The following is a 25,092-nucleotide window of genomic DNA, read 5'->3' as shown; positions in this document are numbered from 1 at the left end:
ACAAACCTATATATTCCTCTTGATTTTTTTGGAAAGAACTTTTAAGATGCTTTCTTGAAACCCTTTAGAATAGGATAGATGTTTTCAAATGCCTCATAGATTTCAGAACGTTCTTTGGCACCTATTAAAAACAGTTAAAAACAGTTTAAGAACTAAGACAATATTAAAGATGGCTCACAAGGTTGCATTCATTACCATTAAGTCAACATCAATAAGTGCTAGTATAATAGCGAATAAAAGCATTCCCAAAGATGAGAAAAAACAAGGTTATTATTTAAAACTCTTTCAGGGGCATAGTCAAAATTAGATAATTTAAGAAGCAAGATTCCTTTCCATGATACTATCCCCACCTTATATTATTAAAACAGTAGGTTTATTTTTAGCTTGTTCTCATCTTGAAAAAACAAAGCTAGACTAGTCAGTATCTGATCTTTCATTTTGGGTTCTTGCGGTGGAATACTGCTGTGATTTTTTGAGTTGCTTATACCATACTACATTTTTCAAAAGAGAGAATACAGTGCCCCCCGGAGATTTTTAAAATTCCCTAGAATTGTTTCTATTAGTTAGAATTAGTTTTAGTTTTTATAGAAGAGTGTATGAATCCCATAATTTTTCAGATCAAATTTGGATGCAACGTCCCCGTCAGTATTAGTTGTAGGACTGACTAATTAGTCAGCAATTAATGCTCAGTTATGTTATGAAACATTTAAAAGAACAGCCACAGTGGGTCAGACTAATGATCCATCTAGCCCCGTATCTGGTCTTCCAACAGTGGCCAATGCCAGATGCTTCAAAGGGAATGAAAAGAATAGGTCAATTATCAAGTGATCCATCCCATTGTCCACTCCCAGCATCTGGCAGTCAGAGGCTTAGGGACCCCCAGAGCCTGAGGTTGTGTCCCTGACCATCTTGGCTAATAGCCATTGATGGACCTGTCATTCATGAATTTAATTTTTTTTTAATCCAGTTATACTTTTGGCCTTCACAACGTCCCCTGGCAATGAGTTCCACAGGTTGACTGCCAGGTGTGAAGAAGTACTTCCTTTTCTTTGTTTTAAACCTGCTGCCTATTAGTTTCATTGGATGACCTCTGGTTCTTGTGTTATGTGGAAGGGTAAATGCCACTTCTTATTCACTTTCTCCATATTGTTCATGATTTTATAAACCTCTATCATATGCCCCCTTAGTTGTCTCTTTCCCAAGCCGAATAGTCCCAATCGTTTTAATCTCTCCTTATACGGAAGCTGTTCCACACCCCTAATAATTTTTGTTGCCCGTCTCTGTATCTTTCCATTTCTAATATATCTGTTTTGAGACAGGGCAAGCAAAACGGCACTCACTATTCAAGGTGTGGGTATGCCATGTATTTATATACGGACATATTTTCTGTCTTATCTTTCCCTTTCCTAATGGTTCCTAACATTCTGAGCTTTTTTGATTGCCACTGCACAGTGAAAACATCTGCTCAGAGAACCATCCACAATGATTCCAAGATCTCTTCCATGAGTGTAACAGCTAATTTATATCCCATTATTTTGTATGGATAGTTGGAAATGTCAGGTTTCAGAGTAACAGCCGTGTTAGTCTGTATTCGCAAAAAGAAAAGGAGTCCTTGTGGCACCTTAGAGACTAACCAATTTATTTGAGCATGAGCTTTCGTGAGCTACAGCTCACGAAAGCTCATGCTCAAATAAATTGGTTAGTCTCTAAGGTGCCACAAGGACTCCTTTTCTAGTTGGAAATGTGTTTTCCAGAGTGCATTACTTTGCATTTGTCAACATTCATGAGAATAATTTTAGGAAGAGACTGATCAAGATAAGTCCAGTCTTGACAGGTTAATGGGACATGCTAGTTAGAGTCAAAAATGGAACAAAATAAGAGGGTAGGCGGGGTTAATCTCCTCTGGTTTTTCATTCCAGCACTCAGTATTATGAATATTGACCAGCAGTTACGTTTCCCAACTCTAGAGCATTTCTCCTGCCTCTCAGTGCCTCGATTAAGTTATTGTCTCTTGCATCATTCATATAAAATCATCCCAGTGACATCCCCACTACCATGCTAACTTTTTAATTAACAAAACCATGGAGGCCAAGAACATTTGTTGCCGACATTAGTAACATTAGCATGGAGGAGCAACCAGCAAACACTAAAAATAAGCAATATGCACTGAAATGGACCTCTAGCCAGACTAAGATATGCCAACATGTGCACCTTGTCATGCTGGCAGACTAGGTGCCAGCTCATACCAAGGTCCCTCTCCCTCAGCTGAATAATGACAAATACATAGGTGAGCCAGACTGATTTCAGCTGTGTGTTAGTAATTGTAAAATAGGTATAATTCTAAGAATGTGCTTAGTGTTTAGATTTTGAGTGCTTGTGAGTTGCTGCAGGCATTATTCTCACTTATAACATCCATATCCCATGTTGTAAGGAAGTATTTGAGCATTTGCATTGTAAGCCTTAGTAATGGTGTAAGTCACCAGACAGGAAAGAGATGAAAATGATCAGGGGACTGGGGCACATGACTTACGAGGAGAGGCTGAGGGAACTGGGCTTGTTTAGTCTGCAGAAGAGAAGAATGAGGTGGGATGTGATAGCAGCTTTCAACTACCTGAAGGGGGGTTCCAAAGAGGATGGAGCTAGGCTGTTCTCGATGGTGGCAGATGACAGAACAAGGAGCAATGGTCTCAAGTTGCAGTGAGGGCGGTCTAGGTTGGATATTAGGAAACACTATTTCACTAGGAGGGTGGTGAAGCACTGGAAGGGGTTACCTAGGGAGATGGTGGAATCTCCATCCTTAGAGGTTTTTAAGGCCCGGCTTGACAAAGCCCTGGCTGGGATGATTTAGTTGGTGTTGGTCCTGCCTTGAGTAGGGGGTTGGACTAGATGACCTCTTGAGGTCTCTTCCAACCCTAATCTTCAATGATTAACTAGTGTAAAATGCTGGTCTCCAACAGAAGCTGTTATGTCCTACCTGACAAGGAAGGCCCATTGACACTAGACAGACATTAAAGAGGACAAATAACTTTACTCTCCCCCTCCACCCACAGGAAGATGAGTCTTGCAAGCGAATTCCTCCAATCAGCTGTGTTTGCAGCTCACAGGAAGTGGGGGCGGGGGAGAAGAGAAGAGAAAAGAGGGAAAATAAAAACCTTACAAAATGGAGGAAATGTATTTCATTGCTGCTTGGACTCTGGGGGCAAGGTTTCTAGGCATAAGCAAGAGATTCCCCAGCTGCTTAGCCGAGGTTAGCCCTACAGGATATATAGAGCTTGCCTATTATAGAAACTTACCTTCTGAAACTTAAGACTGATTTGTGGATGTTATGTTTACCTACAGTAACCTTGTAAAAGAACTCTTAGTTCAGTTTCCTATTAATAAATCTGTATACAGTTTATTATAGGATTGGCTACAAGCGCTGTCTTTGGTGTGAGACCTAAGGTGTAAGCGACCTGTGTAAGTGACTGGGGTGCTGGAACAATTTTTATGGTGGGGGTGCTGATGAGGGAAGCCACGTATTTGGTGTTTGTTATTACTACTTCAAGCCAAGGAGTGCAGTCATACCCTCAACACCCCTCATTCCAGCACCACTGTAAGTGCCTGGTCCTTTGGGACTGGAAGTAACCTGAACAATGCTGTGCTTCATGGTGTAAGGCAGGGGTCTCAAACTCAAATGACCACGAGGGCCACATGAGGACTAGTACATTGGCCCGAGGGCTGCACCACTGACTCCCCCCCCACTCCACCCCTTCTGTGAGGCCCTGCCCCGCCCCTGCCTATTCCCACCCCTTCCCTGCCCCCATTCCAACCCCTTCCCTGAAATCCCCACCCCAACTCCACCCCGTCCCTGCCCCCAGCGGGTACAGGAGGGGTGCAGGGTGCGGCAGGGTGCGGTGGGGGCTCAGGGCAGGAGGTTGGGGTGCAGGAGGGGTGTGGGGTGCAGCAGGGGGCTCAGGACAGGGGGTTTGGCTGCAGGAGGAGTTCGGGGGGCGGGTCCGGCCCGGCGCAAACCGGGGGGGGCAGGGCAGGCTCCCTGCCTGCCTGCCCTGCCCCCAAGCCACTCCGGAAAGCGGCCAGGACCTGGTGGGGAGGGAGAAGGGGGCCACAGGGGTCTGTGTGCTGTCCTGGCCGCTCCTCCAGGTACCTCCCCCGAAGCTCCCATTGGTCAGAAACGGGGAACCACAGACAATGGGAGCTTTGGGGGAGGTACTTGGAGGCGCGGCCAGGGCAACACACAGACCCCTGTGGCCCTCACCCCCCAGGTCCCGGCCACTTCCCGGAGCAGCACAGGGGCAGGGCAGACAGGGAGGGAGCCTGCCCTGCCCCTGGTGCACACTAGGCTGGAGCCGCTCTGGGTAAATGCTGGGGGGGGGCAAGGGGCTGCGGGGAGCTGGCGGGCTGCAGAAAATAACCCCACGGGCTGCGTGTTTGAGACTGCTGGTGTAAGGGGCCATCTACCACAAAGCCAGACTCGCCTAGGTGACAAGATAGATAGGAGTACCCAAGGGGGCGGTCTGGGACTCCATGTTTAGGCTGTAACAGTGCCTGAGGAGTTTACACGGAGGCTATGTCTACAATAGCACTTTTGTTGCTCAAACTTGTCGCTCAGGGGTGTGAAGAAAAAAAGAAGACACCCCCCGACCAACATACACTGACAGAAGCGCCGGGGTGAACAACACTATGTTGGTGGGAGATGTTCCCCGCCGACAGAACTACACCTGCTCATTGGGGGTGGTTTAATTATGCCAACAGGAGAGCTCTCTCCTGCTGGCATAGAGCGGCTACACAGGATAGCTTACATTGGCGCAGCTGCACTGGTACAGCTGTGCCACGGTAAGGTCCAGTGTAGACATAGCTTAGATTTCACCAACTAATCATCGAAGTATTGAACACTCAGCCAATTTGAGGTTTGTGCCCTGGTTCTCAACTGTCTGCCTTGAGGTTGGTACTCATGCTCCTGAGTCACTGCAGGACAGCTTGATATACCTCAAACCTTTTTAGGTTCCCACTCCATCGAAAGATAAAACCCACAACACACACCCATTGACTCTGCTCCAAAATGTTATGATGTTTGGACCACCAGAAAATTCTTCTGGATCAGCCAGGGGACCATAGGAGCTCAGTAAGTCCTGTTTTAGAATTGCAGTAAGGCCCAGGTTTCAAAATGGGACTTACCTGAGCCCTTATGGGCCTGCTGTATGCCTCAGCAGAGGTGTGTTTTTTGTTGTGTGGTTTGTGGGTTGGTTTTTTTTTGTAGTTATGACATCCAAAAATGTATTCTGGAGGCATCAGTGGAGTGTAGATGGCCAGGATGACTTCATGGGACCTAAGGAGGAGGAGATGTTTTTAAGCTTTCTGTCCGGAATGCCCAGTTAATTGAGTTCATTAATAATTACGATCGGAAGATCCTTTGGGCAAAGGCATGCAATTTTTATTTGCCTTTAAAGTACCGTCTACACCTATGTTGGTACATTGGCACCATTCAGCCTGAGTGTCTGATAAAGATACGGTTTGCCTTTGTAGTCAAGTTGAATAAGGGGAAGTTTTCCCCAAGATGGTAAAGGTTCCAGAAAGAACGCTCAGAAGTGTTCACCCAGGAATTTTAATGTTTACTTACAGACTTGGATTCTAGGTTATTGACAAGTGCTCTGATTCATCATAGCACTTAAAATTAAGTGCTTTTCTGAATGAGGGCCAAGATTTGGACAGACACCTTCCTTTCCCATTGACAGCTACTATGCTAATGATAAAAAAAAAATTCTAATTGAGGAGGGAAAGCATGACCAGGTTTTGTTGCAATAAGATTTTGAGTTCCCTGAAAGTATCAGATTACAAATAGGCTTCTAGTTGTGGTGGTTATTAAAATAGCACGCTGATGTATATGATACCTTGACCCAAGTGGAGAATTAAAAAAACCCCCACAGGATGCACAAGTTTAATAACATGTAGGATTTCTTTTGAGTGGTCATTCGAACTCCTGTGGAGCATTCTAATAGTACATAACTATGGTACTTTTGTATCCTCAACGTTTTGCTGAAAGGGATGCCCCTAGATTTTGCCAGACAGTAGTGTTTGCACTATGCAGGAAACATCAGCTTAGCTTAAAAATGTCATCCTACTATACAGAATGCTCCGAGTTACTGCTGTACATAAAGAGACCACTTACCAGTCAGTACAACTTTTCCAGACACGAAGATAAGCAACACAATCCTTGGTTTGACCATCCTATAAATAAGGCCAGGAAATAGTTCTGGTTCATAACTGTTCGAAGAAACAAAAGGGAAAAGGGTTAGGAGCACTGCATGGCAATTTGATTTTTATTACTAGTTTATTTTATGAAATATAAACTGCTCCTTTATGTTAGAATTGTGTTAGTTGAGCCAATGGTTTTGATTGCCTATGATTAGATCCCTGACTAAGTAGCCCAATTTTCAAATGTCCTGAGCACCCATAGCTCCTAATGAAGCCTTGTAGCATCTCTCACCTCCTTGCAGCCACTAAGGACTGTGGATACTCGGCACCTTTAAGATCTGGGCCACTTTCAGATGTGAGTAACTAAAGGTAGGTTCCTGAGTAAGTGCTGGCATTACTGTGTTAGAACAGTCCAAGGAAGGATTTGTGGGGACAACACAGAAAGCTTCAGTTACAAATGATTTATAAAAATACAGCAAATAAGGAGATAACCAAGTAGTTCTACAATACACACTAAGCCAAGATGGCCCAAGATAATGACACATAGGGAATTAAGCCTAATTCAAACAGAGGCCCAATTTGAACTTTTAAATTTCTGTCGCATTCAAGCCTTTTTCCAAGCATCCTGTGGTGTCCTTTGTGGTGACTAAATTTTGAACAAATACACGTTAAACATGATAAGTCAGTCACCCAGCCATGAGGTTACACATGTATTACACGTTAACTTGAAACAGTCAAGAGCATAGATCATAACCTTGTACAAGAATATGCATACAAGAAGTTTTCACTTGGGCTTTGTCCACCAATAGGAAGTGTTCTGTATTTCCTTCACTGTTTCTCACCATGACGAGATATGCCACACGGCAGCGGCAAGTGCTAACATGAGACCAGTCCAGTATTATCTTGGATATGAAGATTGTTCAATCTTACTGAACACCTCTGGCATGTCAAAATTCTTTGTACACAGCAAGTACACTGCAGCAGCATTGGATACAGGGCTGGCTCTAGGCTTTTGCTGCCCGAAGCAAAAAATTTGCCACCCCAATCTCTGAGAGCGCAACTGCCCGAGCAAAGAAAAAAAAAGGGTGGACAGAATGCCACCCCTGGAATTGTGCCACCCCAAGCACGTGCTTGCTTTGCTGGTGCCTAGAGCCAGTCCTGAGTGGATATTGCCATTATCTTGCCATGTATGCTCCCCAATCAGCAGGAAAGCGGTTTCAAGAGAAGCATTTGTCTAACAGTGAGCAAAGGAACCAACAATCATAGAATCATCAGACTGGAAGGGACCTTGAGAGGGCATCTAATCCAGTCCCCTGCGCTCATGGCAGGACTAAGTATTATCTAGACCAGTGGCTCTCAACCTTTCCAGACTACTGAACCCCTTTCAGGAGTCTGATTTGTCTTGCGTACTCCCGAGTTTCACTTCACTTTAAAACTACTTGTTTACAAATATCAGACATAAAAATCAAGAGTGTCCCAGCACACTATTACTGAAAAATTGCTTGCTTTCTCATTTTTGCCATACAATTATAATGTAAATCAACTGGAACATAAATACTGTACTTACATTTCAGTGTATAGTACAGGGGTGGCCAAAATTACTGACCCACCAAGTCGCATACAACAATCTTTAGAGGTTCGGGAGCCGGAGCGCACCTATCGGGGCTCCAGCCTTGCAGGGAGGGAGGTCTTGGGGCGTCAGCCCAGAGACCACTGTTCCCTCTAAGCTGTGCGCACACACAGATCCTAAACCCCATGCACACGGCGAAACACTGCGTGCTCAGAAATTTGCACAGAAGAAATTTTTTACGCACACGGCCTGTCAAAAATTAGAGGAAACATTGCCCGAGGCCCTGCTGGGCAGAAGCCAGAGGTGATGCGCTGGGGGGCACATGGAGTCACGTGTCCCCCCCTGATTTTTGCCAGGGTTTGCCGACCCTGCTCGGTCACATGATGCCACCGGGCCCCCCTGCTGCTGGAGCCGGCAAGCTGGGAGCTGCGGCCCCGGGGAGAGGCAGTGGCAAGCAACTGGGGGAGCCGCTGCTTTTGCTGCTGTCTCTCCCTGTGGCGCTAAATCAGCAGCCCCTCCCTGCAGCTCCCAGCTGTTTGTCGCTGCCTCTCCACACCAAACGAACACCTGGGAGCTGCAGGGAGGGGCCCCTGAGGGTAATGGGCGGGGGTGGGGGGAGAGAAGGACTCAAGCCGTTGGGGCTCAAAATTTAAACTTGTGCCTCCCCCCCCCACCCCCCCCCGCCCTCAGCAGGCACCAGTCCTCTCTGGCAGAAACCCTGAGCACTACCCTCCACCCAGGCTGGTGGGCCAGCGGTGCTGGAATACTTTGTACAGTGGGGATGCTGAGAGCCATTGAACCAAACTGCGAACCCTGTTTATGATGGAAACCACTTCAAGCCAGGGGGTGCGCCGGCACCCCGCGTTCCAGCACCTATGGGTAGGCAGAGAATGGGGGAGGGCATGGAGGCTCCACGAGCTGCACTTTAACTGTAAAAAAGCCGCATGCGGCTTGCAAGCTGCAGTTTGACTACCCCGGTATGGTACCTAGAGCAGTATAAACAAGTCATTGTCTGTATGATATTTTAGTTTGTACTGACTTCGCTAGTGTTTTTTATGTAGCCTGTTGTATAACTAGGGAAATATCTAGATGAGTTGATGTACCCCTGGAAGGCCCCTGCGTACCCCGATGGGTGCTTGTACCCCTGGTTGAGAGCCACTGATCTAGACCATCCCTGACAGGTGTTTGTCCAACCTGCTCTTAAAAATCTCCAACGATGGAGATTCCACCACCTCCCTGGGCAATTTATTCCAGTGCTGAACCACCCTGACAGTCAGGAAGTCTATTTACACTTAGGTTTACTACTCTCCTGTCCTTCATTTTAACTGGATCGAATATATATCAAAATTAGTCCAGAAAAAAACCCCTCTAGCAGGGCAAAGCATGCGGGTAACACTTTGAGAAAACCAAAGACAGAAGATACAATGTTGAATATTTTGTACCGTATTCCTACGGCAAGAGGACTGCCAAGCACAACACTTCGCTCCCTGAAGATACTCAGGAGCGTACTTTTAAATAGCCAGCCACTAACTCCCTGAGTTAGTCACTCTCGCAGAGCTGTGAACGCTCCTGCCAACATCAATCATGCTGGCGCACAAGCCATATTGACTTTTGCCACATGAGAAACAAACATGCTGCGGAAGGTTTATCAATAGGCGTTACTGCAAAAGACAATCAAAATGTTATGGGTCTAGTCTAGCGTATGTGAAACAGACTATCGATGCCACAGGGATAGTGGGTGCAGCAGACCAAGGGTATGCCATGGCATTTAATAGCTCACTGGTATGGAGTACACACCTTACCATGCTAGCACAGCATCAACATTTCTTCTCTTACGTTCGTCCTTTTACACATGAATTCATCCTTACGTGTTATTCATAGTTGAGCCCTCCCTACAATAGGAGCCTGGTACCTCTCCCTGCCAGTCACCACCCCCTTGCCCACATACCTACTGAACTGCTGATGAGTTAGAACCAATCCTTCCAGCCTGATGGGGAACCTCACATCACAACTGCCCACCATATTCTGTATTTTGAAGTCCAGGAACTTGGCAGGGAACCCAAGCTTCTGCACCACACGTGCATACTTCCTAGCTGCAAGCCGGGACTGCTCTTCGCTGCAGGGAGCACAGAGATGGAAACAGGAATTTGAGGTCTAATGGTTTCTGGATGTACAGCCTTATCCTGAAAGTTAAATTAAAAACCCCCACACCCTGTTGGCTGTAGTCACATTCTGGCTTTAATCAATCCCGTCTTGTTTATAGGAGAGTTTGGTGTTCTCAGTTCAGAGAGCGGGCCAGACTCAAGATTCTGAACAGGTCTAGCAGCCTTATGGTCCAGCAGCTGGAATTTACATGGGTGTTTGTTTTAAGTGCCACAAACATTGTGTGTTGCAACCAGTTCCTACAGATCCAGGAACGGGATCAGAGGTAAAAAGGAAGGTCTTGCATTGCTGCAGCACTAGATTATATGGATGGCCCTACCAAATTCATGGTCCATTTTGGTCAATTTCACAGTCGGAGAATTTAAAAAATCGTAAATGTCGTGATTTCAGCTATTTAAATCTGAAATGTCACGGTGTTGTAATTGCAGGGGTCCTGACCCAAAAAAAGGAGTCGTGGGAGGGTTGCTAAGGTTATTGTAAGGGAGGTTCTGCTACCCTTACTTCTGAGCTGCTGCGGGCGGCAGGGCTGCCTTCAGAGCTGGGCAGCTGGAGAGCGGCGGCTGCTGGCTGGGAGCCCGGCTCTGAAGGCAGAGCCACTGGCGGCACAGAGGTACGGATGGCCCGGTGTGCTATTGTTGCCCTTATTTCTGCCTGCAGAGCTGGGCCCCCAGTCAGCAGCCGCCACTCTCCGGCTGCCCAGCTCTGAAGTCAGCAGTGCAGAAGTAAGGGTGGCATGGTATGGTGTTGCCACCCTTAATTCTGTGCAGCTGCTGCTGGCGGGGCGCTGCCTTTGGAGCTGGGCGCTCGGCCACCAGCCGCCGCTCTCTGGCCACCCAGTTCTGAAGTCAGTGCAATAAAAAATATAAAGACCGGTCATTTGCAGAAAACGCTAATCTAATCCGTTTGCTGAAATTCTGTTAATGACAATGTAAAGTACATATTTGTGTTTTTTAAATAAAGGCTTTAATACTTAACGTGAAGTGAGGGATAATAGACAAATATTTTTCTAACATGAGTTAAAGGATTTTTTGCATTGTTTAGTAAGATTTGTTTTATTCTTGTAGTAGTAAAAATGTTGGCTGGAACTCCATTTCTATCCACACATATTAACTAACATTTTAAAAGCAGCATTGCCGGGGTGGGGGGGGAGGGGATTCGGTCTCTCTTGGGGGATTTGCGGGTGGGAGCAGGATTAAAAATGCAAGAAACAATGTGGGAGTGGATGGGAGTGCGCATGGTGGGGTGGGGTGGGAGCGGATTTAAAAAACAGTTCCGTGCAGGGCTCCACTGTATGCCACTCCGATTCCCCTGTGCAGGAGGAACAGTCAGTTGGCCATTTAAGCCAGTTTCCCCATCTCTGTGCGGGAGTAGCACTGATGATCTGGCTCAATAAGATTAGGAAGCCCTCCGGGAAACTAATCCAGCACCTTGATGGTTAGAGATATTAGAGGGTGTAAGTTAGGAGCTAGAGTTTAAAGTAGGAAACAGCAATGCTTGTTCTGAAGTAAGACCCAGCAATTCCCCTCAGGAAAGAATGGGATCACAAGGTAGGGGCTTAAGGATCAAGAGCATGAACTACAGAGGGCAAGGATTCAAAAAGACAGGCAGAATATTTGTGCTATGAGAGCACCTCAGGTAGACTTGAGTACATCTACTTAGAGACTCTAGACAGCAACACAGGTTACATTGAGGCAATGTTTGGAACGAGTGGGAAATTGAAGTTACTCAGTATTCGTGATTTTCTATTAATAGTGGCTCAGCTCAATTTATAGTTCAGAACAGCAGTGTGCAGTTTAGCAATCACGAGAGCTCCCGTTACCGACAGGTAGACGTGTTCAGTGACAACTCCCCGTCTTTTTGGTCTTGGGATGTTGCATTTTGTGGAACAGGTCGGTAATTCTACAATTTGTGCCAGAATGTCATTTGCTGTTAGAGCCAGACAGAAGAAACGTTTCCTACCTTTTTGCTCCCGTGCAGACCATTTTGCCGGAACTGAATATAAGGGCTGTTGTTCTTGGTTCTCTGATTCTCATTATCACAGCAGCAAACCTCTAGAGATTAAAAGTCAAACAAGAATACTAGTGGCGTCCTGGCTCATGACTGGGGCTCTGGGTACTACAGTAATACAAATAAGAATACTATCTTGGTACCAACTTGACACTAGCTTGGTTACAAGTTTCATAGTAAATAATACAAGCTTTAAAAAGTTTTTTTTTGTTTTTTAAACCTTCCCATTTTATCAAAGACAGCTCCAAACATTGCTCTGAAAACTACAAGTGCTGTTATGCTTAATTCTTTGTTGTGGTGCACACTTGGTAATAAGTATGTTATTTACTTAAGTATCCCTTCCTCCAAATTAAGGTCTCCGTTCTGAAACTTCAGGGGAAAACGTTGCTATAAATCTGCTCTCTTATCTACATGTGTAATTTAACATCACAAAGAAATGCTTTAGATCCCAAATCATTAGGACTACATGTATATGGGCTGCTGTAGTAGAAAGTGATGCAAAAAGCGTTTTTGATCCCAATAGGAAAGTCTCATCCCTCAGTGCTTAGCCCACAGTGAATTACGCTAAACAGGAACAAAAGTATTTATATTCTGGAACAAGTGCGTCCACACATGGAGTTGTTCCTGATCATCGAGCCCTTTATTGGGAAGTGGAGTCTCTACTCATGATTGCAATAGGGGAAAAGTAGGGGTGCTGGAACAATTTTTACAGTGGGGTTGCTGAGAGCCTTTGAACCAAACTGTAAACCCTGTATATAATGGAAACCACTTCAAGTCACCCCCTGCACCCCTAGTTCCAGCACTATGGGGAAAAGAGCTGTTTTCATTGCTATAACTACTATCAAACATACTGTACCATTTTAAGAAATCCATGCCTGAGACTGTCATGTGTTTATTTAGCTCTGAAAAGTACAACTTGAAGAAGCAGCCTCAAGGGACCTGTAAACCGTCAGCCTGTCCCCTCAGCCAGAAAGGAGTGACAACACCCGCCACAGGCCAGTTCAGGCCTTGAGCTTTGTTTCTTCCACATTAACTAGCACAGCACATCAGTCATCCCTTTCCCCCACAACCTGGGGTCTCCTGCAGGGGCCTACACATTTCCACTATACAAGCCACTCGTCTGACAGTTCTGCCCTGCTCCAGGGCCCCACTGGAGCTACTCTTTGACCCGAGTGCTTCCTGCCAGAGCCTGCATGATTCTAGCAGCTCTCCCCCCACCTGGCCCATTTGCTGACTTTTAGACTCAACTTGATCCCTAGCTCATCAGTGGCAGGTGAAGCCAGACCTTCAGTTCCCTTTAAAAGGTCAGGCATCCTGTGGCAGGATCATTCCATAAATGCTTTATTCAGCACATAGCAAGACAAGAACTGCAAGGATATGAAAAAAGGTGACAAAGCTGTTTGACCTTCACGGAATATATCAGAGTCTGCAAAAGCTTTTCCTCACTTGAATTCAACTCATTTATTTTTTAACGAACTGAGAGTGCTAGTAAATAAGGGGCAATCAGGTAATTAAAGAGTGTAAATTAGAATCCCGGGCCTTCAAATATAAAACCCTAATGAAATAGTTCTTTAAAATCTCACCTTTGGATTATATTCTGCATTTCTGGCATGCAGAGCTATATTCTTCAGATCTAGTTTACAAGCCAAGTTTACAGTGGACACTATATTCCTGAAGAAATAAGAAAGCGGATACATGATTTTAGAAAACCAAAGCTCAAAGTGATCAATTTAAAAAAAAATGATACAGTTTGAAATCATGATACATTTAATTGTTACCTTCTATTACTTTCCTAACCATTCAGTTACTAGTCCACGCCAAAATCATATATCGCAAATTATTCGGTGAAGGTCAATAATATAAGTGGTCCAATGCCAAAAGCTATGAAAGATTTTAAGATGAAGTTTTAAAAAGTGGCCGACTGCTGCAACCACTGAATATGCAAGTTTTTCCTCCAGTACTACAGCAGTATAGGCTTGTGTGTCTTTCACCTAAGAACGTTGAGGGAGTTACTGTTGCACTCTGAAAGGAGTCAGCGAACTACCCTCACATCCCCCTGGCCTACAGAGCCTAATAGGATAGAACAGTCTGGCTGCTACAGAGGTCAGGATTCTTTCTGCTTCTGCAGCTGTGCCCTTTCCTTCCCCACACCACTGCTGGGGTCACAGAGAGACTATTTCAGCTCCGTCAATAGAGCACCGCAGCAGTTAGACCAGACAGGATCCTCACCAGCCAGCTGGTGGCTGCACTGTAGACCCCTATGGTGAGAATAGGTACCGAACACTTGTCTGGCTAAAGGGGTCCTACTTCAAGTACTGTCACTTTGGCTCCTGCAGTCTAGTGTGTCAGCAGTGGCTGAGGGCCCTTGGAAATTTAACTAAAATTAAAATGTGGTTTTCTTGACAGGAGTTTGCACAGCAGAGGAGGGTTGCAGCTCCTTCAGAGGCAGGAGTTAGGCACAGCGCATGTGATGAGGTCATTTGGGTCTTCCCAATGCTAAGCCAAGGACACAACTTGCATGGAGACCACATGGCCTCTTTTGCCTAGAGAAGCTTTCACTACTGAAGCCTGAACCACACTTGACCTATTTCATAGAATCATAGAATATCAGGGTTGGAAGGGACCCCTGAAGGTCATCTAGTCCAACCCCCTGCTCGAAGCAGGACCAATTCCCAGTTAAATCATCCCAGCCAGGGCTTTGTCAAGCCTGACCTTAAAAACTTCCAAGGAAGGAGATTCCACCACCTCCCTAGGCAACGCATTCCAGTGTTTCACCACCCTCCTAGTGAAAAAGTTTTTCCTAATATCCAATCTAAACCTCCCCCACTGCAACTTGAGACCATTACTCCTCGTTCTGTCATCTGCTACCATTGAGAACAGTCTAGAGCCATCCTCTTTGGAACCCCCTTTCAGGTAGTTGAAAGCAGCTATCAAATCCCCTCTCATTCTTCTCTTCTGCAGGCTAAACAATCCCAGCTCCCTCAGCCTCTCCTCATAAGTCATGTGTTCTAGACCCCTAATCATTTTTGTTGCCCTTCGCTGGACTCTCTCCAATTTATCCACATCCTTCTTGTAGTGTGGGGCCCAAAACTGGACACAGTACTCCAGATGAGGCCTCGCCAATGTCGAATAGAGGGGGACGATCACGTCCCTCGATCTGCTCGCTATGCCCCTACTTATACATCCCAAAATGCCATTGGCCTTCTTGGCAACAAGGGCACACTGCTGACTCATATCCAGCTTCTCGTCCACTGTCACCCCTAGGTCCTTTTCCGCAGAACTGCTGCCTAGCCATTCGGTCCCTAGTCTGTAGCGGTGCATTGGATTCTTCCGTCCTAAGTGCAGGACCCTGCACTTATCCTTATTGAACCTCATCAGATTTCTTTTGGCCCAATCCTCCAATTTGTCTAGGTCCTTCTGTATCCTATCCCTCCCCTCCAGCGTATCTACCACTATTTGTTTATGAACTATTTATATTTCTACAATCAGTTCCCTTTCCATTTTAGTCTTTAGCCCTCCTTCATGTACATGGTACCACCTTCCCCCCCACAGCTCTAGGCTTAAGTTTACTTACTGTAACTGAGGAACGATGCCAGAGCTTTCTGAAACGGGTGTCATTGGGGTGATAGGGGTCATAGGTGTCAAAGGGGGACAGGCACCAGATGTTTCAGGTGAGGGCTGAGTTGCGTCTGCATAGCTCAGTTGTGACAAATTGCTGTCATTTAAGAACCCACTGTCCTGCTCTGCCGACTGTGACGTGTATTGCTCTCTTTGCATTTCATGGCCATCTTCTGAACGAGTTTGTTCTCCATTTTCTTGGTTAAGATCATCTGGAAGAAAGCTGAGATCCACAGAAGAGAAGTCTGTAGAAAGTTCTTTGGATTGGTCAAGATGAGAACCGAATGATGCACTTTGAGCTGCTTGAATCGGCAGGTCTGTGTCAAAAGGGCTCATGGGAGTATACAGTTGAGGACCAGCTGATGAAAGGTCATCCTTCATTTAAAAAAAAGATTACAGCATTTTTTTTTTAGAAGACAAGATCCCATTTACGTCAAATGACAGTGCTCGAGAAATGCATTTTCCATTCAGCGAATCCAAATTAGATATTCCTCCCCATCACAACTCCATTATCACACTGAGCACTTTCAAGTTAAAATGTGAAAGTCTGTCAAAAATAGCTTCACAGGCTCATACTTGAGTGACTTCTGTCCCTCTCCTCTCACTGATGTCAGTGTGTAAGATCCAGAGGTTTTCCCAAACGGTTTCCTTATTACACAAGCTAGATTGAGCTGCACCATAACACCAATAGGTCAGCATTCATGAACTGTGTGAGATGGCCAGAGGAAGACGTTTATTTTATTGTGAAGACAAAAGATTCAAGGCTGTAAAGCACTCACTGGACAGCAGCCTTTCAAAATTTCAACCCCCCCTCCCGCCCCACAAACAGCTTCTCCAATGGATTTAAACTCGAGAAGAGTTCTCAGATGGCAAGTTAAGTCACTGCAGTATGTGTGTTAGACGTGAATAGCAATAAGCAAATGACATATTTCATTCAGAAGCATTTCTCCAGGTACAACGCCTCAGTCACAGAAAGAGAAAAACTTCCTGCCCACAATGAAGGAAACAATTGGCTAAAGAATTTGTTGTTGTTGTTGTTTTTATAAATACCATTTTCTTGCAACATGGTACCTAGATGAACTTGCTACTCTGCGCTACTAGGGCATGATCAAAGCCCGCTGGAAGGGCTCCCATTGACTGCAGTTGGGCACTGGATTGGACCCTTATTTAAGGGTTGAGCAAATCTAGGAGTCCCACATAAACTATTGAATGAGCATCCAAACAGCATCTCAAACAAAGCCCGGATTAGTAAAATAATGAAAAATACAATTGGCACTTGTCTTTAGTACCTTGCCTATTGCACAGGTTAGTTTGCATGTGCCAGGTAAATTGCTTTACTTCTCTAGTGCAAGTCAATTTTACTTAGACTTTACTGACTGTTAGGGTGACCACATTTCCCTATGTGGAATACGGGACATCTGATAAAATTACTCATATTCAAGCAAGTTCAAAGGCAATCAAAACTATGCTGTACAAACGTTCAAATTAACGTTAAGTTGACTGAGCCCATTAAAAAGAAATACTACGTGGTTGGATTCTTTTTTTACTTTCTTATCTTTAAGACTTTAGGGTTCACACTGGGAGGAGTGACACCCCCCCAACCCACCCCAAGAAAGGTGACACACACACACCTGTACCCCTCTCTCACAGTGTGTGTGTCTGAGTGTGTGTGTGTGTCTGAGCAGCCTACCCTCCCTGCCCGGTGCTCTCTGCCTCCAGGCCTAGCTAGGCCCCCAGGACAGACCTGCCTCTCCTGGTATCTGGCACCGCACCTTCCTGAGGCAATGTGTGTGTGTGTGGGGAGGGGGGGCACACACAGGGTCACATTGGCCCCCCTCCTGCAAATTTCTGCCAGGAATCAGATTCACACCGATATGTGGCCAGCAGCAGCCTTTCGGCACTGTACAGGAGGGGAGGGAAGGGACAGGAGCTGCTTCCAGCCGCAGGGGAGCAGGAGGGGGGCAGGGAGGGATGACCTGGCCCATGTCTTTGCAGAGTGTTGAAAGGCAGCTAACACCTCCAGGCTGCTGCTGGCCACGGACATAACCCAGCCACCTCCTGTCCCCCGCCCCCCAGCTACAGTGTGGGCAGGAAGGGGTTAAGCCCTAAGGATGCATTGTGCACCAGGGCCAGGGAACTGCAGGGGCTTCAGCGAACCAGCCAGAGAGGTGGCTCAGCAGAGGATGGTGCCTAGGGGAAGGAGCAGCCCCACGCTCCTTGGTGGCAGGACCCGGGTGGAAGGGGGTGCTGCTATGGAGCCTGCAGGTTCTGGGTGGGAACAGGCTGCAAATCGCTTCCCCCACTCCACTCCAGAGCTGGCACACAGTGGGGGCCCAGCAGGGGGAGCAGCCTGGCCCCATGTGCTGCAGCTTTTCCCCGCCACCAGCCTTGCACCCCCCCCGGCCCATCATCTGCCACTGGACCCCCCCACCCCATGCCCTCCTCACTGCTGGTGGGCGGACGCCTGGCAAGCAGGGATCCAGCCAGCAGCAGGATCCACTGGTACTGATGGTAGGGGGATGCATTTTTAAGAACGAGTTAGGACACCTGCAGGGGGGTTTAAATACTGGACTGTCCCGTTAAAAAAATGGAACATCCGGTCACCCTACTTCCTGTGTAAGTTTTAGGAGTTCAGTGATAGAAACTCCTATACTACTGGCTGAATACTTGAGGTTTGGCTAGAAGTTTTAAAGCTAATCCCTGTGGAGTGCTGAAATAACGTCTTTCCTCGGCATCATTTCAGTTACACACATTTGGAAACTGACCCTAGGCAAGGGTCTGTATATGTCCCACACAGCCTTTGTTTATTGAACGGCAAGGACATATCGGGTCCAGTAGATGGCAGGCTTGACCTTTTAACTGATCAAAGGGAACCACTCAGCGTCTTTTCACCTGTTCAGACTTCCAGACTTGCTCGTGATCAGGGGTCTAAGGAAACAAGGACACGGATTTTCACAGGTGCCAAGCACCCACCACAGCACAAGCGGAAGTCAGAGGGGCCTGCAGCTTCTCAGCACTTACGAAAACCAGGCTGAACATGTGCTAAGCCCTGCAAGCACCCATAAAAATAAGTGAACTAATCTTCCAATAAGGTGCTCTTCCTTGACGCTTCTCACGAGGCTTTCTTTAGACAGATGTTTAAATGTACTAATGTCTATTAGAGCTGATCAACTTATTAAAAATAAATTAAGTGAAAACTGGCTTTTTTTTTTACTGAACTAAAATGGTCAAAAATTCTAATTTTGGTCAAAATGTTCTGATTTTTGGGCTGGGTTTCTCTACAAATCTTTTCCAGTTTTTTTGATATGTCTGGGGTTTTTCCCCAAAAGTTTTTTCACAGTTTCTCCACGGAAGACAATTGGCATTTTTTGACCAGCTCTAGTCTCCATTCAGCAGACGTAATAATAATCTAGGAATCCATCTTCAGGTTTTCCTTGAACAGCTCACAACTGAATAGAGAAATGTGTTGGCTTGCGTACCACTGCTCTCTGTTACACGGTACTTGATAGACTCCACTGGCCTCATATTTGAATCTATGACTAATTTATGAGAAATAAATGCCTTAATACTACCATATCGAACATTCTTCTTTAGATCAAGTGGTAAAGGCCTACAGCATTTCCTAACCACAAATTCCTGAATTTTAGCCCTGTTCTTTGATCGCTATTTGTTTGGCTTGGCGTCACAAATATATAATGCCTTATAATATTAAAAAAGGCAAGAGTTTGGGGAGGAATTTAAACCCTCTTGCTTCAGTATGTAAACAGCTTCTAGTTAATGAGGGCTAGGAACACACTTTCTCTCGGGGCAAATTATTAAATAACAGCCTTCTGCACCATCCTCTGAAACAGCTAATATTAGCAATTGTGGGAGACAGACAATACTGATTGACTGGACCAGTGATCTGATCCAATATGACACATCCTGCAGAATAACTTGTGCCCTTTGAATGTCAATGGGACTTACTCATCCAAGTCATTTAGACCTTTTTTTGGAAATTTTACTCAATCAAAAAAGTAGACAGTTGCCTCTTCTTAGCTTGGCAGGTACAAGCAGGACCTGTGATACACACATGAAAGGTGCCACGGAACTATTTTTAGAGCTTTATGAATATTTAGGGCTCGGTACAGTGTACCTAGCACTGTCCTTTCGAGAGAAAAATCCCAATTCAGGTTCTGCACAAAAAGTTTGACAACTCATGCAAAAGTCTAGGTATTATTACACCAGTCCTTTTGCACTCTGTATCTGAGGTCCTGCCTTAAAGCAACAGAGACCAGCTGAATTTAACACACCTTAGTATCATGGACTTGGGCGGCATGCAAACTATCTGAAAGTAATAAAACATAAACAGGCATTTACACAGGAGAACCCCTAGCGGGTTTGACATTCGTGTCTCTTAATTTAAAATAAATATTGTTTCATATTAACTAGGGGGAGGGGAAGTCTTAGATTGCTACAACACACTAAGCAAACACTATAAAGAGGACTCTGAAAACGGAAAGGTAGCTTCTACAAAAGGACTGACACACACTGCAGTAAGATTGCATTCTTTAGTGATACCAGCTAGAAGTCTGTGAAAAATCCCAGAATTAGTCACACAAAGAAATACCTGCTTACTAGTGGAACAAGTCTGTGTCTCCACAAAAGTGAAGAAACAATTTCCTGGTTACTTGCTTCTAACATTTAGGCCCACCCCCCAAATGGGACAAAGTTGTGCCCAAAATGACATACTGCCAGACAAAATGAGCCCCAGAAGTTAGACAGCACCATACCTCTTAACCAGTTATTCCTCTTAACCTAGTTATGTGGCAGTTCATGAATACCACCACAGCTGCTGCTGGTTGGAGGGGGGAAAGCAACACACTGAACTTCCACCTTCTCTGTGTGTATATATATAATCTTCTTGCTATATGTTCCATTCTATGCATCCGATGAAGTGGCCTGTAGCCCACGAAAGCTTATGCTCTAATAAATTTGTTAGTCTCTAAGGTGCCACAAGTCCTTCTGTTCTTTTCACACTGAACTTTATTTGCAATGCTCTTTACTTCTCTATAGAGGGCATGGGAGACTTTCAGCTCCCCCATAAGGTGAATTAAAGCAGACGCTCTCAGAATAAAGTCAGTCAATCTGAGGCTTAGATCAGGGGTTCTCAAACTGGGGGTCATGAGGTTATTACGCGGGGGGAGGGGGTCATGAGCTGTCAGCCTCCTTGCCAAACCCCGCTTTGCCTCCAGCATTTATAATGGTGTTAAATATATTTAAAAAGTGTTTTTAATTTATAAGGGGTGGGGGGTGTTGCACTCAGAGGTTTGCTATGTGAAAGGGGTCACTAGTACAAAAGTTTGAGAACCTGGCTTAGATGGATGAGAGAAGTTGGTGGAATGTGAGAACCAGGGAGAAGAATTAAGCAGCTTTTTTAAGGGGGGTGGGTGGGAGACAGAGACACTAGAAAATAATGGGGTAAAATAAAAGGAAAGCAATTTAGTGAGAAAAAGAATTTCACTCTTTGAATCTGCTTAAGGAAAGAAGATTGAAAATTAAAGATGTATTAAATAGAAAGCTGGCTTGTGGTGGGGAAGCGGGGAGACAGACTGAAAGCACAGGAAAAGACAACCCATGGTGTGGAATAGAAGAGGGAAAAGCAGCACAAGACAAGTTTTATACTTAACTGGCTGCCAAGTGTTACCCAATGTACTCTAGGTTAGCTGACTTGATCAATGATGGTCTCTGCCATCAGCAGTGTACGTTTGGAGGGTTTCCCATTGCCTCCCTGAAGAAATGAAAACTTGGCACCTATACTCTGTCCGAGAGGTCACTACAATTTAAGGCAGTTCGTTGGTAGTAGAGGGATATTGTCCACGTACAGTGTAATTGGGACAAGACTGATTTAGACCTCAGACTGGGAGTGGGTTTTTTTTTTTAAAGCCACAATATACCCCAAACAATTGCTGCTGTGAGTTTATCATTTGTATTGTAGCAGTACCACCCACAGGCCAAAAATCAAGATCAGGTCCCAGATGTTAGGCACTGTTCAGACACACAGGAAGATTTGGTTCATGCGCCAGAAAGTTCACAGGATAAAGCCCCCAACTCTGCAAATGGGCCTCTGCACCTGGGCAGAAACTTATGATTTAAAAGGGGTTCTGCACAGGCATGAGGGGTCCCAGGGTGCAGGGGTTCAAACTGCATGGATCAGTGTGAGGATTGAGGACTAGCTTAAGCCAAGTCAATGAATTAGTGAGAAACAATAGAAGGAGGAATGAGCAACAACAGAAGACATTACATGGGGTAGATATATGCCCAGCTCTGTGATTCGAGGCCATTTAGTTTTTCCTCCTCCAGTCAAGAGCACCTACTGGTCTGCTCCCTACCCATTATCTATGACCATAGTTACTTCATTTAGAGGGTTAGATTTAGGTCCTTTCCACATCAATGAGGTGTCTGTCCAAAAGCCACTTGCCAGCAGTGGGAGGGCTATTATAACAGTGGATGAACAGGTTTCAGAGTAGCAGCCTTTGATAAATATAAAGGGAAGGGTAAACACCTTTAAATCCCTCCTGGCCAGAGGAAAAACCCTTTCACCTGTAAAGGGTTAAGAAGCTAAGATAACCTCGCTGGCACCTGACCAAAATGACCAATGAGGAGTCAAGATACTTTCAAAGCGGGGGCAGGAAACAAAGGGTTCTCTCTGTCTGTGTGATGCTTTTTCCGGGACCAGAGCAGGAGTGCAGGTCAGAACTCCTGTAAAGAGTTAATAAGCAATCTAGTTAGATATGCGTTAGATTCTGTTTTGTTTAAATGGCTGATAAAATAAGTTGTGCTGAATGGAATGTATATTCCTGTTTTTGTGTCTTTTTGTAACTTAAGGTTTAGCCTAGAGGGATTCTCTACGTTTTGAATCTGATTACCCTGTAAGGTATTTACCATCCTGATTTTACAGAGGTGATTCTTTTACTTTCATTAAAATTCTTCTTTTAAGAAGCTGATTGCTTTTTCCTTGTTCTTAAGATCCAAGGGTTTGGGTCTGTGTTCACCTATGCAAATTGGTGAGGATTTTTATCAAGCCTTCCTCAGGAAAGGGGGTGTAGGGCTTGGGGAGATTTCAGGGGGAAAGACGTTTCCAAGCGGGCTCTTTCCCTGTTATTTTTTTTAGATGCTTGGTGGTGGCAGCAATAAGGTCCAGGGACAAAAGGTAAAAATAGTTTATACCTTGGGGAAGTTTTAACCTAAGCTGGTAAAAATAAGCATAGGGGGTTTTTCATGCAGGTCCCCACATCTGTACCCTAGAGTTCAGAGTGGGGAAGGAACCTTGACACAGCTGTATTAGTCTGTATCTGCAAAAATAAAAGGAGGACTTGTGGCACCTTAGAGACTAACAAATTTAATTGAGCATAAGTTTTCTTGAGCTACAGCTCACTTCATCGGATGCATGCAGTGGAAAATACAGTGGGGAGCTATCCATACACAGAGAACATGAAACAATGGGTGTTACCATACACACTGTAATGAGTGATCACTTAAGGTGAGCTATTACCAGCAGGAGAGCAGAGGGGGGCAAGAGAACCTTTTGTACCAATAATCAAGTAATGGAAATGGCCCACCTTGATTATCACTACAAAAGGTTCCCCACCCCACTCTCCTGCTGGTAATAGCTCACCTTACCTGATCACTCTTGTTACAGTGTGTATGGTAACACCCATTGTTTCATGTTTTGTGTATATAAATCTCCCCACTGTATTTTCTGAACCTTTGCAGGCACCATTACAAAAATGGAACCTGCCCCTCTGCTTTGTTAGCACAGGCCAGTCTCAGTCTACTACCTGAACAGAGCTCAGTTCTTCAGGAGAGCTTTTAAAACACAGTCCGTGCTGCAGCCCAGACAGGTCCTTAAGAAGCTGCAGAGCCCTGTGACAGTGCATAAGACTTCAAAAGGGCCTCTCTCCTCCTAAAGGGATTTCCTAGATGTTTTCCACCTGTTCAGTCCCACAGGTGTTAGTAGTGATGAGAGGCCTCCTGGAGGCCCCAGCACTTCGATGAGACCTAGGCAGAGTTGGAGGACAAGGGATTAAGACACTAGCTGCTCCTCTGTCCTAGGGCTCTTGTTCCACAGTCAGGAAATCTTAAAGAAGAGCCTTTGGGAACAGAGAAGGTCAGAGTGAATCTCACTCATTCAGAATGCATCCGATGAAGTGAGCTGTAGCTCACGAAAGCTTATGCTCAAATAAATTGGTTAGTCTCTAAGGTGCTACACGTCCCCCTTTTCTTTTTGCGAATACAGACTAACACGGCTGTTACTCTGAAATCACTCATTCGTTTTCATTGTTGGAGCTGACTGAAGCCCAGAGAGGAGCTGGAGACAGTCAAAGGCCCCGATCCTACAATGGGATTATTGTAGCTGTAGGATGGCATTATTACCTAGGAGCCCCAGTCACAGGGCAGCGTGCTAGGCGCTGTACAAACGGAACAGACAGGCCGTGCCCTGAGGAGAATGCTCTGGGCAGGCCCCAGCTGGCCCAGGCAGCCCCCTAGGTCCCCTGACAGGCTCAGGAGGGAAGGGCAAAGGGCTCCAAAGCCACAGCCCCCACCCCCCCAGATGCTGCTGCTGCTGTAGGGCAAGGAGACCCTGCAGTGGCTCAGTGCCAGCTAGGGGGGTCAGCCCAGCCCCTGGGTGCTCCAGGGAGCCTGGAGAGGAGACAGAAGGGGGTGGGGAAATAGGGTAGCCGTTTCTCAGCCAGCTGGGGGGAGCAGCAGGGTCCCACCACCCCCAGCAGCAGCTAGCTGCGGTACCGGGCTCAGCCGCGGCTCTAGCGGGGCCGTGGGGCCGGAGCGCACCCACCTGGCCCGGGCTCCGGTCCCAGTAGTTCTCCAGCGAGGGCTCCATGCGGGGCCGAAGCGGGCAGCGTCCTGCCGGGGCGGACCGAGCCGGGGCATTGCGGGGGCTGCTCTCGGGCAGGCGCGATCCAGGGCGCTGCCTTCGCACCTGGCCCTGATTGAGGGAATGAACCGACCAGCTGGGCCCGGGCCGGCACGTGCAGAAAAGGGGGCGTGTCCCCTTTAACACCCCCCCCCCCCCGCGGGATAGAGCCCGTCTGCGAAAGAGCGAGCCCCGAGCTGCAAGCAAGGGTCCCCCCCCGGCTTGGCTAAGCGCAGGGAGGCTGGAGTGTCGCGGCGGGGCCCGATCGCAGCGCCTGCCGCCGGACCCGGGTTCTGCATCCAGCTGCTGCAGGCAAAAGCTCCTGTCTCGCCAGCCTTTCCAGTCCCAGCCAACGCTTCCCCGGAGATCTTCCCACTCCGTCGGGGGCTTGCCCCTTGAAACGGCAGTGCATATACATGCAACAATGCAACCCGAACTGGAGCGGGTATGGCTACTGCCTTCTGAACCGTGCAGCCCCCCGCAAGCTGCTGGCTGGCTAACGGCTGGGTACAGCAGCCCAGCGTGTAAAGGTGCTGCCCCTCTGTGGGAGACGCTGTTATACTACAGTGAACCCAAGCCAGAGGCTGATCTGCACACCCACTCAACCAGCTCTTTAGAGAACGGGGAG

General features: G+C 46.4%; 1 protein-coding gene across 1 annotated transcript; it reads right to left on the bottom strand.

The window, feature by feature from the left end:
• Positions 1-41: 41 nt before the first annotated feature.
• Positions 42-24,431, bottom strand: TBPL2 (TATA-box binding protein like 2). The gene is made up of 7 exons (XM_077820751.1): positions 24,387-24,431; positions 15,507-15,925; positions 13,516-13,603; positions 11,885-11,976; positions 9,711-9,878; positions 6,167-6,261; positions 42-121 (listed from the first exon to the last, which is right to left on the bottom strand). Exons 1-7 carry the CDS (start codon positions 24,429-24,431, stop codon positions 42-44), a joined length of 987 nt encoding a protein of 328 aa, XP_077676877.1.
• Positions 24,432-25,092: the final 661 nt, after the last annotated feature.

Source organism: Eretmochelys imbricata, chromosome 6 (assembly GCF_965152235.1).
Source record: "Eretmochelys imbricata isolate rEreImb1 chromosome 6, rEreImb1.hap1, whole genome shotgun sequence".
Lineage (NCBI taxonomy): Eukaryota > Metazoa > Chordata > Testudines > Cheloniidae > Eretmochelys > Eretmochelys imbricata.
The sequence above is the reverse complement of the archived record's forward strand: the minus strand, read 5'-3'. Positions and strand labels throughout refer to the sequence as shown.

What these genes read in the sequence shown, in the direction of transcription:
- TBPL2 (XM_077820751.1), bottom strand. Translation starts at nt 24,431, where the DNA reads ATGGAGCCCTCGCTGGAGAACTACTGGGACCGGAGCCCGGGCCAG. An exon ending in GGCATCGTTCCTCAGTTACA is followed by an intron (nt 13,604 to 15,506) that starts GTAAGTAAACTT and finishes TTATTTCTTCAG; the next exon opens with GAATATAGTGTCCACTGTAA. An exon ending in TGGAAAAGTTGTACTGACTG is followed by an intron (nt 122 to 6,166) that starts GTAAGTGGTCTC and finishes TGTTTTTAATAG; the next exon opens with GTGCCAAAGAACGTTCTGAA.